General features: G+C 39.0%; 1 protein-coding gene across 2 annotated transcripts in view; it reads left to right on the forward strand.

Annotated features, from left to right (window-relative positions):
- Window positions 1–13177, forward strand: part of PRKN (parkin RBR E3 ubiquitin protein ligase) — a 789393-nt gene that overhangs the window by 131601 nt on the left and 644615 nt on the right. For both annotated transcript variants that reach the window (XM_074818634.1, XM_074818635.1), the window contains exon 3: window positions 10566–10729. In XM_074818634.1, coding sequence (XP_074674735.1) covers window positions 10566–10729 — 164 coding nt within the window. The remainder of the gene's footprint in view (window positions 1–10565; window positions 10730–13177) is intronic.

The raw sequence follows: 13177 nt of genomic DNA on the forward strand, positions 1-13177 counted from the left end.
TCTCAAGTTGTGCCAGGGAAGGTTTAGACTAGATATTAGGAAACATTTCTTTACAGAACGGGTTGTTAGGCGTTGGAATGGGCTGCCCAGGGAGGTGGTGGAGTCCCCATCCCTGGAGGTGTTTAAGAGTTGCGTTGACATAGCGCTGAGGGATATGGTGTGGTTGAGAACGGTCAGTGTTAGGTTAATGGTTGGACTAGATGATCTTCAAGGTCTTTTCCAACCTTGATGATTCTGTGATTCTATTATTCTGTGATTTCTTGTTACCTCCGCACTGCCTTTCGCAAGGGCGGCGAGAGCAGGGTGGTGCTGTCAGAGCAGAGCAGCAGCTGCAGCTGGGGCCTGGCGGGCAAGAGCGCAGCCCTGCAGCAAGGTGAGCAAGGCTGGCCGTGTGGCGAGGGACCGAGCAGGGATCCACCTCCACGCCAGTGCGAGGTGGCACATCAGGTCATGTCCATGCGAGAAGCCCAGGCAGGAACAGCAACAGGCTGGTTTGGGCACGGGCCCTGCTGTGGCGTTGCTGGGGCATGGGGGTAACATGGGACCCTGAGCTGTGGGCAGAGTAGGGAGCCCCCAGGGAAGCCAGGCAGGGATAGGCAGGGCTTGTGGTGCTCCCGGTGCCCTGATAATGTCTCTTCAGGCCGTTCTGCAGAGCAATCGTGTTCCGAAGTCTGCTCTGCTATCGCAGTAATTTTACTGTTGAGAAGACAGGTCTCAGGGAGAAATGATGATGCCCACATTTCAAAAGAAAAGCAAAGCATCAGGAAGCAGGGTGAAGTTAGCATTTGAAGGTGAAGGGCAGGGATATGATTACAGGTATTCAGAACACTGAAGCTTATTTTTCTGCTAGTAGAGAACTGTTTATCAGTATTTATCAGTAAAACAGGTAAATTGGAAAGATGCTTCAGGAAAAGAGGCTGCAGCATGTATCCTTGAGTGCTCAGTGATGAAATAAATTTCATTTGCACATCGTGTGTTTTAAAACAAATCAGGACATGATTGTAATGATACAGGGATCCCCACAAATGGGATGAGTAAAAGCAAAGAAACCTAGACATTCAAAAACTAACATTAGACCTGTAAACACCAAAGAAATAAGACCTATTATGTTTCTGTTCTTCGGAGCAGCTGGCTTCATCCTCTCCCTTCGAGCAATGCATGTGGTTGTATTGCATACAACCATGTACTGGGCTAACACTGTCCTGGGCTGTAACAATATTCCCTTGAGATTTGGCTTGTTTTTATTTGTAGCAGCTCTTGTAGAAATTAAACAAAATGAAAACAAAGATTTCCATGTTGGTAGGTGGGTAGGTAGGTATGTTTTCTCTGGGACTTCTGGGGTTTTTATATGTGGAACTAAACTGTTTCTACATAGCCTTTCCAATGATATATATACCATTTTAATCCATATTATAATACAAATTGTATAAATATTTATACTCGTTTGACCTATACTGAACAACTAAGAAACATCATGAGGTTAGAAAGATCCTTCCTTAGTCAAGTGCGACAGGTGCCATAGTTATCACACATTTGTTTGAGTGGATCTGCAGCTGTCCATCAATGCTTCCAGTATTTAACAGAATGTAGATACCATAAGAAAAATGTGTTAAATTTCCCGGGGAACTGCAAATGAGCATAACTGTTAAAATAGCGGAATCTCACTGTTGCAGTCTTCAACTTGCAGTGCCCTTTACAGCCTTAAAGCTACTGCAGTAGTCCTACTTGAGATTTTCTGACCCTCTTATGAATGTCATTGAACTCAAGGGGTCTCTGCAAAAATACTGACCCATTCTTCCACAGGACATTTTATTTTTTAAATGTAATACTTCTTATTAATACAGAAAGCTGTAGCATAGAGCTGGAAGTATGTAGAGTTTAAAGACTCTTATCCATATCCAAACACACTAAAGAACAGTATGCGTCTATTTAAAATGAAACATTAATTTAGCTTGAGTCTGTATCAAGGAAGTTCATGGCAGCTTTGTGCTGACATATGCAGCCAGTAAATCATGACAAAAATAGCTAGGAAAATAGCATTTTTAAGAGACTTAAAGGAAATGCCAACATAATTGTCGTGTTGGGTTAGCTAGCTATACATTCCTCCAACTTTAAAGAGAGGTTGAGTATAGTAAAATTCAGTGAATTATTCACAGGAAATAATTCACTGGACAAATTTAGCTTGTGTCTTGGATTAAGAGGCATACTTCCTAGGACAAAATTAGGTTACTGTGAGAACTGCTGAGTTTAAAATTTGCCTCACTGCAATTCAAGAAAGCAACTGCATGTGCATGCATAGTTCTGGAGGAAAAAAAAAGAGTAGTGGAGAGCTCTTGTCTTTTTTATTTGCCTCTATTCTTGGTTTGGATTACTTGGTAGCAAGAAGGAATCAGGAGGAAACTGTTATCCTGCCTCCTTGATAGATTTTGCTCAGTGTTGCATTCTATTGGAGTATGTGTATGGAAATACAAACCCAGGACATCAACAAAGGAGCTGCCATAGTAATTCAGAATAAGAGTCTGTTTAACCCCATGTATTAATTCAGAATAAGAGTCTGTTTAACCCCATGTATTATTGTCTCCAACAGTGACCGTAAGCAGAGAGAACCTTCTGAAGAAAGACAATAGGGCAGGCATATACAATATTTCTCCCTGACGTTCTCACAGCTATCTTTAACTCAAATGACAGGAGCTTTAAAATGTATTTTCCTGAGAATGGGAAAAAACCCCCTTGTGACAGTATCTGTTACTTTTTACTGTCCTTGCAGTGCTAAGTTCCTCTTTGGCTCAGCACATGACTGGAAAACATAGCCTTTCTAAGCTCAAAACCTACGTATAAACTATTTCATACTAGTATATATCATCCCCTCCTTTTCACTAGAGAGATTACTGAGCTGCCTATGCAGTAACTGTTTCTTTTCTCCCCTTGAGCTGAAGTTATACATCCTGCATCTACCATTTCTCTGGCAGAGTTTTCCAGAAGGTCTGTCACTAGTAGCATAAGCAAACACCTAATTTTTCTCTGTTTTGAGCTTAGCTCCTACAAGCTTAATGTGATGCCCCCTAAATCTTGCAATGGAAGTGAATGCCCAATCCCTACTCACCCTTTCCATGCTGCTCATGGAATCTGTCATCAGGTACAAATGTAGTGTTTGTGAATACTACTATATTGCTTTCCATAAACAGTTTGAATAAAAGTCAACCATGATATTTATTTATTTATTTAAAAAAGAAATAATTGGAAATCTTAAAATTTGAGTTAATAATCAAGGAGCATTTTTTATTATATTCTTTTAGTGTTAGCTAGAACTAAAGATGTTTCCATGAGAGAGTTTATTCCTTGCTAAGAAGAGAAATAACCTCACCAAGGATGGGGTTTTATAGACATTGTTTATGTTACATTACTACATTGCTCTCTATGTGTGACTACATCATAAAATAATTCGTTAGGTGAAGGTAATTTACGAATGATCAGAAGCAACCAAATTACTCTAGCTTAATGAGTTGCCACTTATTGCCTGTGCAGGCTCTTTTTCTGCTGTGGCTGTGAAGCTGACTTGCTTACATTAGTGCGCATTAATTTTATTTCACAAATGCAGTGATTGAGGAGGCCTAATGCTGCCAGTTATCATGGCTCAGCAGTGAGTGGTAACTCATTAAGTCATGGTTAACTTCATGGCATATACCTGTCAGTCTGGACCTGGTGCAAAATATACAGCAGGGCATTTTGCCAGGAAAACATCATACCAATGCATCGATATCTGCAATGGCAGCTCGCTCATCTCATGGTAGTGTTTAAGGTGCTGATTTTCAGCCACACAGACTGAAATGTGTGAAATCATTGTCTCTAAGACACTATCTCACTCCTTTTGAGACAGCAGAGGTTCTGTAGTTGGATTTCCCTCTTTATAGAAGGGAGTTGTTGGCAGGATGTTCAGTGCAAGGGCATTGAGACTTGCTATTTCAACTTGGCTCCAATTTGTCAGAATTTGGCAACTTTTTGATGAAAAGACATCTGCTTGAGAGTTTTCTTGGAGAGAGCTGAGGATATTTTTGCTAACTGATGAAAGAGCTACATGAATTCCTATGGGACTGGTTATTCTAATGCTGATGAAATTTTATTTTATCACATATATATGTCAAGAAGAAATCAGGCCAGACAGTTGGCCAGAGCTTTGTGACAGTGACAGCCTCCAAAGCGGGACTTCACATAGTGGAAGTAGGGTGGAAACTAAAATGGAGCTCACTGAACCGTCCTGCTCTCCAGTGCTGCTGGGAGCAAAAAGTGTTGGGAAGGTCTCCTATTCTAATGGAGAACCCAGATACACAAATCTGTGAAGAAAAAGACTGCAACCTGTTCCAAGCTGCTGGAGGTGCTGTGGAAAGACACTTCAAAGAACTTTGCACAAAGTTGTTTAACCATTTAATGGGACTTTCAGTAATATGTGCTGACTGTCTGTTTAATAAAAGCCTGCCACAACTCTGAGCTATTCCTTCACAGACCTGATCTCAGCTTGCACAGTCTCCCCAAATTGTCTTTTTCTTTCCATTTTTTGTTCCTCTTTAATCTTTTGCTTTACGTCTTTCCCTTTTTGCAATTCCCTTGACACACTGAAAACCAGGAAATAGCAATAAAAAGTTGTGGAACAAAATTTACTGCCATCCCATTATATGGTGTTCTCCTGCTAGTTTCTCACACTACATATATCCTACAGTTGCATTTCTACAGTTTAGGTTGTAGAAATTCCAGGCAGCAACTGACATTCACTCGGGATTTATAAAGTGCCTACAAATGTATCTTATGTTCATAAATATAGAGATTCAGTATCTTGCCATACGATTGAGGATGCAAGAGCCGCAAGCATCTGAAAAATGCTTTTATTTTATTTATTGAAATCAAAAAGATACCAGGAATAGCTGCCTTCAGCCTGCACCTTGAGAGGTGATACACAGTTGTGCCATACCAGAGGGACCTGGAGAACACTTCCACAGTACTCTAGCAGGTGGTGAGGATTTTACGTTATCTCGATTTCTACCTTCTCTTCCTTTATTTATCCTGTCTGTGCATTTTCCTGTTTTTAATCTGCACTAAACTGGTTAGTTTTACTGGATAAATTATTAATCACAGTTTCTGAGAAAAATTTAATACTAAAAAGGTAAGGATGATACTTTCTAGAGTGAAGTAGTCTAAATGTAGGTTTTTGAGCTAAGAAGAGCTGTGTTCTCAAGTCATGTGCTGAGCCAAAGAGGAACTGATTACCACAGACAGATACTGTCACAAGACTTTTCCCCCTAGCCTTAGGAAAATACGTTTCAAAGGTCTTCTCATCTGACCTCAATAGGGAGAGGGCTTTTAAAAATCAAAAAAGTTTCACATATTTCATACCATCCTTAGGTTCTAAAGATTTGGTTATATTCTTTTAGTCTGTAGGAAGAGTGGGGAATAAAAAGTACTAGAAGCTGCTGTAATTATCATGGACACAATATAATTGCTCAGCAATAAGATCTTAAAGTTTAACTATGTGCATTCTTTTGCCACAGATCATATATTGTAGGTTACGGCTTTTGTTATGGTGTGCAGTGAAGCAGGATTGTGTGATTCACTACTTTAGGAAGAAAAAGAATTGGCTCTTTTATGTAGAAACTAAAAAGGAAATTTGTGGTTTGCATGTAGCAATGTAAAAACATCTACAACTCTTTTTTCCATTCTTGGCACAGTTCATTTGTTTTGGTTCTATAAATTGGGTCTGTGCCTTCACAGTTTGTTCACAAGCAGGGCCTATGCTTCTTCAACATCCAATATTTATCTTCTCAATTCAGAACTGTTGGATTGATGACAATAGGGGTTAAAGCTTTGGCATTTTTTGTATGACTTGCCAAAGATGAAATGCTGCTGAATCCTAGGGGCTGAGAAATGGCCTGTTGGGATCCTGGCAGGGGTGCCTGTCCACCAGATTTCTTCCAGCCCTCACTTGAAATTCTGCAGCTCCCCTACACAACTGCCCCACATACTTGTGTCTGAGTTTAACCAGCTTGAATCTGCATTTGCTTAAATTTCCAATTAAGTTTGTACTAACATGCTGAAATGTAAACAGGCACAGCTGAGATGCAGCTACACGTTTCTTTCAGTATCCCAGTTATACGTGTAGTAACCTCCAGCATAAGGGATGGACAGATAGCCAGGAGCAGTACTGTCTTAAGGGTTCAGTCACAATCTTATTCACTTACTTATATTCCCTTCACTAACAATTCTTGTATTACTTCATGGGGAAAAGTTATTGCTAAGTGATTGAATTCTGCTGCTGACTCCATTTTGGTAGTGAATGCAATGACCAATCACACTGTTTGTGAAACAGGAAATCTTCAGGCTAGCAATGCTTTATTTGGGAACTGGTGCATTTCCATATTGTGTTCATACGAATGAAATATCTCATTGTATGTGAATTTGTTAATGCAAGTTTACATTTATTAATACAAGTCACATCAGAAGTGATAACTTCTTAATTTTATTATAGTCACTTGAATGCAAATCAGCTAAAAGCCAAGAATTTGAGTTCCTTGGGAACTTCTAATCAAAATAAATGCTAGGCTGCCTCTATCATGATACACCTCATGACCACAGCATCCACTTCTTTCTGGGATTTGTGTTGGTGCTTCATTCTGAGAGAGAAAATCCAAACAGAGGAGTCCAGTCAACAGGACTGGAGGAACAAAGAAGTATTTATTCCTGTGAAGTGCTGCAGAATGAAAATATTTTAACAGTTACATGGTACTTCTTGTTCAACAGAAAGAACATAAAAAGTCAATACATTGAATTTTTGATGTATTTGAGATGAAAACCAATGTCAAAATAGTGAAACTTCCCACATCTGGGAACCAAGATTTTAATTTCACTCAGTATTTACTTCCGTGTATGCCTCCAGTCTCTGGTCCAATTGGGGCATCAGGGAGAGGTGGAGGGGTGCATTTTTACTCCTCACTTCTGTTTCCCTAAATTGCTAGCCTCTCTCCGTGAAGACTTGTTACATTCTGCTTAGCCAGCTTTAACCTACTGCTGCATGATAGACCATCATTTCTGTATGTACAGTGTCTTATGTCATCTTTGCGCCTGAATGCATTTCATGCACCCTGCAACTCTGTGTGTTCTGATTTTGTAGTATCACTTCCTAGAGGGAAATGCGTGGCTTGGCTCAGTACAAATGCAATTCCAGCCCTTGCACCCAGAACTCAGACCCTTCCTTCTGCCATGCTCACAGAAGTGACATGCCAAACAAGTAAGCCTGTGGTCTTTTAAGAAGACAATTTCCACCACTTGAGTTATGCTTGACTAAAAATTTTCTTATGTGTAGGTACATGCTTGAAAAAATGGCTATTTTCATAGGAAACATGGGAGATTCCTCTGGAAATATGTAAAAGTTACTGAACTACAACTATTCCCTTATGTGTCACTTGCCGATCCTTCCAAACAAGAGATTAATACCATCAAACTCATTAAATGTAAAATTGAAATTATTGCATGAAAATGTACACCTTAGATACCTGAAAGACGTAATGAAATATTTATATACTTCTTTTTTATTCGCTGTTTCAATTATACCACTTTCCTCCATTAAGTACTGTGCTTAAAATGTGTGGACACAAAAGTGAGTTTTTAAAGGTATGTAGAGATTCAGACAGATACCAAGAGAGATTTACAAAAGCACCTAGGTGCCTCTTGATCCCTCTGGGAATCAGATCCTTGTGATACTATCTTTTGACAGGACAGTCAAGTCTAACAAAGTTTCCTTTTATCAGACAAGTTTTACTGTTTGTCACCTCTTATCGATGTGGGAGTAGGAGAGTTGATCCAAATGGAGCCTCATTTCTTCAGCTCGGTTTGGCTACTTCTTAATTTTAGTAACTTTATTTATTTACACTTCCAGTAGACCAACTTTAAATTCTAAGTCTTTTCAAAGTACGTATTCTTTGGAAGTGGTCTGGAATGTCTGAATAACTTCACGTGTGATCTGTTGAATAATGTGTGCTGTTAAGAGTATCATCTCGATAGTGATTATTTAATTATTGAGGTGAAATGTCAAAAAGAAAATAGTAACTTTCTTTTTCCTAAAAAGACAGTTTGAAATACTATATTTATGAAATTCTGGTTTTATTCCACAGATTGAAGTTTTGTATTTAATCTTTTTATGTTCTCTACAAGTAAGAAAATGTCTCTTCTTTTACATTAAAAAGAGTTGATGGACTTTATAATATAATAAATGTGTTTAAGAGCAAAATATTTGTGGCTTAGAACTTTCCAGCAAGCAAAGTTTTGCATTCTGGCATTTTTCTGAGTTATCTCTTCAGACTTGTAAGAGAGTAGTTGTAATCGTCGCTGTACAGAGCAAAATGTTGCATTCATACACCCAGTTCCCATGTTTGCTTGTGGCTACAACTGTGAGACTGAAACTTCTGCCATGTTGGGAGGAGGAGACTGTACCTGTTGAAAGTGAATAAAAATAAATTTATTTGAGGGAAGGGGTGGGGATTGTCGATGATGAACAAGAATTATGCATGCAATAAGTGTGTTGGATATACAATGTCTTTAAAAATGAGTACCGCTTTAGAATTAATTTAAATGACACTTGTTTATGTTTCTTTTATCAAGCACTTTCCTCTTACCAGCACATTTGTTTTGCAGAGTTAATGCACTTGCTAGCTTCTTCTCATTTCCAAAACCAAGAGCACTGGCTTTCGTAAGACTAAAGAGAGTATTAGTTAGGAAGAAGTCTTTAGAGATGCACATGTATGCATTTTATGTGTGTATGTGAGCATATCTATATAAATGTTTTAAAAAATATATATATGCACATAGTCAGACTGAACTGAGATATTGAAAATGTATATTCCACAGTGATTTACCTATATATTTTGCTACTGGCCCAGAGAATGTTATTTACAGTTGAACATTACGAGTGTTCATGGAAAGATGGGAAATGTTCTGTTCCCATTAGCTGGAACTACTTTTTGTCATATAAATCCTCCTTTACTCTCCAAGCCACAATCAAAATAAAATTAAAATTCCACTGATTTTTCTGAACAGTCTGAATATACAGCTTGCACAGTTTAGTTATTTCCAGAACACCTTTAAATAGAAATCAAAACCAGTAACGGGATGTACTGCAGGAGTCTGTGTAACACACTGCAGGGCATACATACTGCACCCATGTTGTACTAAATTTCATTGGTATATGCCTTCTCCCTTAAAGATTAGCCAGATCTGAATTGAAGATGTGAAACTGCAAATACTTACAACATTCATTGCTCAGCAAAACAGTGGCAACGTTCTCAGCCGTATTCAAATGCTCTTAAACTATCTGACAACTTTGGAGTGGTCAGGTAGACTGTGTTTGAAAAAACAGAAAAATCCAATTTTCAGTTTTAAAATTAGTTATTTCTTTAAACTATATGAATTCTTTTGAGCTTATGCTTCTGTCAGTCATCAAAACTGCAAAGGAATACCATCCTCAGCTAAAACATTGCAATGGGAATGGAAGCAAATCTTTAAGAAGACTGGTTGTTACAATCAATATCCAAGCAGTTTAGGTGACAGGTACCCACTATCTAACTGATAGAAATGATTTTTTGTTTTATATTTGGTTTTGCTAATCCTGTTGCTTCCTGCCTGTGGAGCTATTGGTCGAAGTGATCCATTGGGGCCATGTCTACTGTTCATACAATCTCTGTGACTGATATGGATGTAATGACGTTTTCTCCTGTTTCCTAGTTCTTGTAGTCGTTCCCCTGACCGTGGGCTCAATGAGCACATTCAGACTCCTTATGAAAAACAGCTCTGCCAGCTGAATGGCAGGAAGCTTAGGAGTTTGTTTGCCAGACTTCTCTGGATGTTTAAACCAGTTGCTGCAGCTCTAAAAATGATATGACTGGTGCAGTAGTGATTTTCTTCACTGGAGGTGGATGCCGGCAGGAGTTAAGTACTGCAGATACTTTAGTGAACTCTGAAAAGACCATGCTCTGAAACAACACAGCCAAACATTTCTGCTAGTGTGTGATCTCCTCTCCGTCGTTATCTTCTGCAGGATTGTATCTGTGGGAAACCAGTTCATATGACTGTGCTTTACTGTGTAATAAGGAATTGTTTTCCTTTGTATTATTTAATGTATTTTGGCTCTAAAGCATACCTCAGTTTCCTGTATTTACTTGTGACACACAGTGGGGAGGATCGCAAAGGGCACAGAAAGTGTGTGTGCCCCATGCCCACTAAGGTTAGTACTGAGCTGAAAAATCTGTTGTGCCAGTTAGCAACTAGTTAGACAGGTGTCTGGCAGGGTCCCTTTTGATTCTGACTGTTGTCTGTAATTTCTAACACTGCCAAGGGGAAACACATGGTTTTTATTTATTGGTCACTATTCTGTGATGGGTTTCAAAATGGTATGCTGCAGTATTAATAGCTTTTCTCTTAAAATAGTACATGCTCCCTGAAATTAAAGAGCAAGCCTCTTGTAGTCACTCTAGAACAAACACATCATGAGAAATGCTCACTTTAAAAGGTGTTTTGCTCTTGTTCAGTGTTTGTCAGGTTCAACTCCAGCCATGGCTTCCCGGTGGAGGTTGGTTCAGACGCCAGCATCCTCCAGCTGAAGGAGGTGGTTGCCCAGCGACAGGGAATTCCAGCTGACCAGCTGCGGGTGATTTTTGCAGGGAGGGAGCTCAGCAATGACTTGACACTGCAGGTAAGTCTCCCGTGGTAGCTTCGCTTCTGGACTGCTGCCAGCTACACTGCCTCTGCCTCTAATGCTGCCAATCTGACATTCATGCCTGAGATCTAATAGAATAAATAGTGCCTGGGGATTCCTTGAACTTTACTCCACACTGCTTCATTAATTCTGACCTTCTTAATTATGCATTAAAACAGCAAGCAGGAAGGATAGGGGAAGAGAGAGAATACGAGAGAGAGAGCACGAGAGAGAGCTGTGCCTAGTGAATAAATGTTTACTGACTACAGAAGCAAGCCATGCACAATTTCTGTATCTGTTCAATTTCTATCTTACTTATTCCATTTGAATCTTAATGAAGAAGGATGTGAATAAATTACTCTAAATCAAGCTGCACGGTCATCACATTTTATAGAATTTGTAACCCAATTGTGACCCCTGGAGGATAGCTACAGGGCAGCTGCTGCTGTGCGCGTGCGCAGGTGAACGGCGGCTGGAGGGATGGTTCCAGATCAGAAAAAGTGTACTCCAAACCACTGAACTCATAAATGTGTGAAGCTAAAAGAGGACCAGGGAGGATGGAAGAGCAGCTCTAAGTAGGTATCTGAATTTCATCTCCCAAAGGTTAGCTAACAGTTCTCTTCAATAAATGCAGAGGGGTGTTCATCTGTGGTGAGCAGTAGTAAGCGTGGAAAGACAGGTTCAATTTTCTCTTCCTTGTTGTCTTTGCTACCATTACCAGTGCTGCCGCAGTTGATTTATAAATATTTTTGTTTATCCTGTATGTGGATTTGGCAGTTCACTGGGATAGCCAGGGCTTAGTTTAAGATCACACATTTAAGACGTTTGGGGAACTTGGGGAAACCTACTGGCCTTTCGACAGAGTACAAATACTGATTTAATGAAATTGCTGTCCTTCTGCAGTGGTATCAAAGAACTGCACGTGCAATCTGTAGTAGTGCAGGTGATTATATAAAAGATCCCTCACAGGCAGAACTATTTCAGATTAATTGGCACTCGTATTTCAGAAGTATTGCTGTTCTTAGGATGGCTGCTAAACAGGGTTCAGAAAGTCACTCCTGTATTGATGACCTATCACTATTTCTCCTTGAGTATGATATTTATTGCTTTGCAAAGGGTATTAGGGAGTTTCAGCACACAAAGGAAGATACAGAAATGTGAATTGTTGTCAGTCTCCAATGCATCACCTGTGGGTAGTGTTGTTGCATATATTCACAGCATAAACGGCAATGTGCTTCACTTACTTATATGTGAAAACATATATATGAAAATGTAAAAATAAAAATAAAAAGTGAACTGTAGAAGTTGTCAGTTGCCAGTTGCTAGATTTGGGTGTCTGTGTTGTTTAAAAGCTTCTGAACCACTTAGCATTTCTTGGGAAGTTGTAAGTATTGGTGTTACTGCCATTTTATATCAGCATGAAACACAGATTTTTGAGCCCAGTTTTACATTTGCAACCAAGTTTGTTGTTGGCTACAACATACAGTTTGTTGCTAGGGTAAACTAAAATTGCTTTCCAAATACAGAGGCCTGCTGATGACTTAATTAATTTCATTGGAATGTCAGAATTACCATGTGTAGTCATGACTTTTTATTGTTTAATAAACTGGACCTAGATTATTGCTTTGACTGTTGGCTTCTAAAGCAGATAGGAAGTTCAAAATCTGTTTCAGATGTTATAATCCATACTTCTGTATTTCAGTGTCTTAAATATTGCAATGATTAATATCATCAGCAGTGTATCAACTAAATTTTTATTCTTGATATTTAATTAAGTGTATTTTACTCTGCTTCTGTGTTTGCAGTTTTTTCTGTCATATATTTGTGTATGTGTGTTTATTCACTGTGGAAATTTGCTCAAGAAGAACAGTTGAGGGTTTGAGGTGTTTCCATTCCTATGGTAGGCTGTTGGGGGCTTTTTTCATATGAAGCTGAATGCTTGTAAAACTTGAGTGCTAGTGAAATACTAACTGCTGGCAATTATGTTGCATCTGTAATTTCAGAGTTAACATCACATGAGCAAATGAACTACCTCTTGTTTTCTAGACCTACAGATTTGCATGCAGAATAAGAAAAATACAACATAGATATGTATTCAGCTGACACTTTTCAGTTATTTCATTTTATGGTGACATAGAATTTCTAGTAAGACCATTTGTCCTTCCATTGTTCTTAAATTACTTTTGAACTTAGCCCAAAATACTGTGGGAAAATCTAGAGGTCAGGAAGGAGAACTGGTAGTATATCAATAATGAGATTGTAGAGGACATGGGAGAAGCTGGGATAATTGCAGGAGTATGAGGCAAGGATAGGAAATACTCCAGGATAGCAAACTTCATTGGTTCCACAGCTCACAGAACAACTAGATTTGGCTTGACAGCTACTTTAGGATCTCAGGCAGCTGATACAGAACTTAACTGAGAATGTGAAAACTGCATTTGTTTT

Source organism: Strix aluco, chromosome 3, assembly GCF_031877795.1.
Source record: "Strix aluco isolate bStrAlu1 chromosome 3, bStrAlu1.hap1, whole genome shotgun sequence".
NCBI classification, from domain to species: Eukaryota; Metazoa; Chordata; class Aves; order Strigiformes; family Strigidae; genus Strix; species Strix aluco.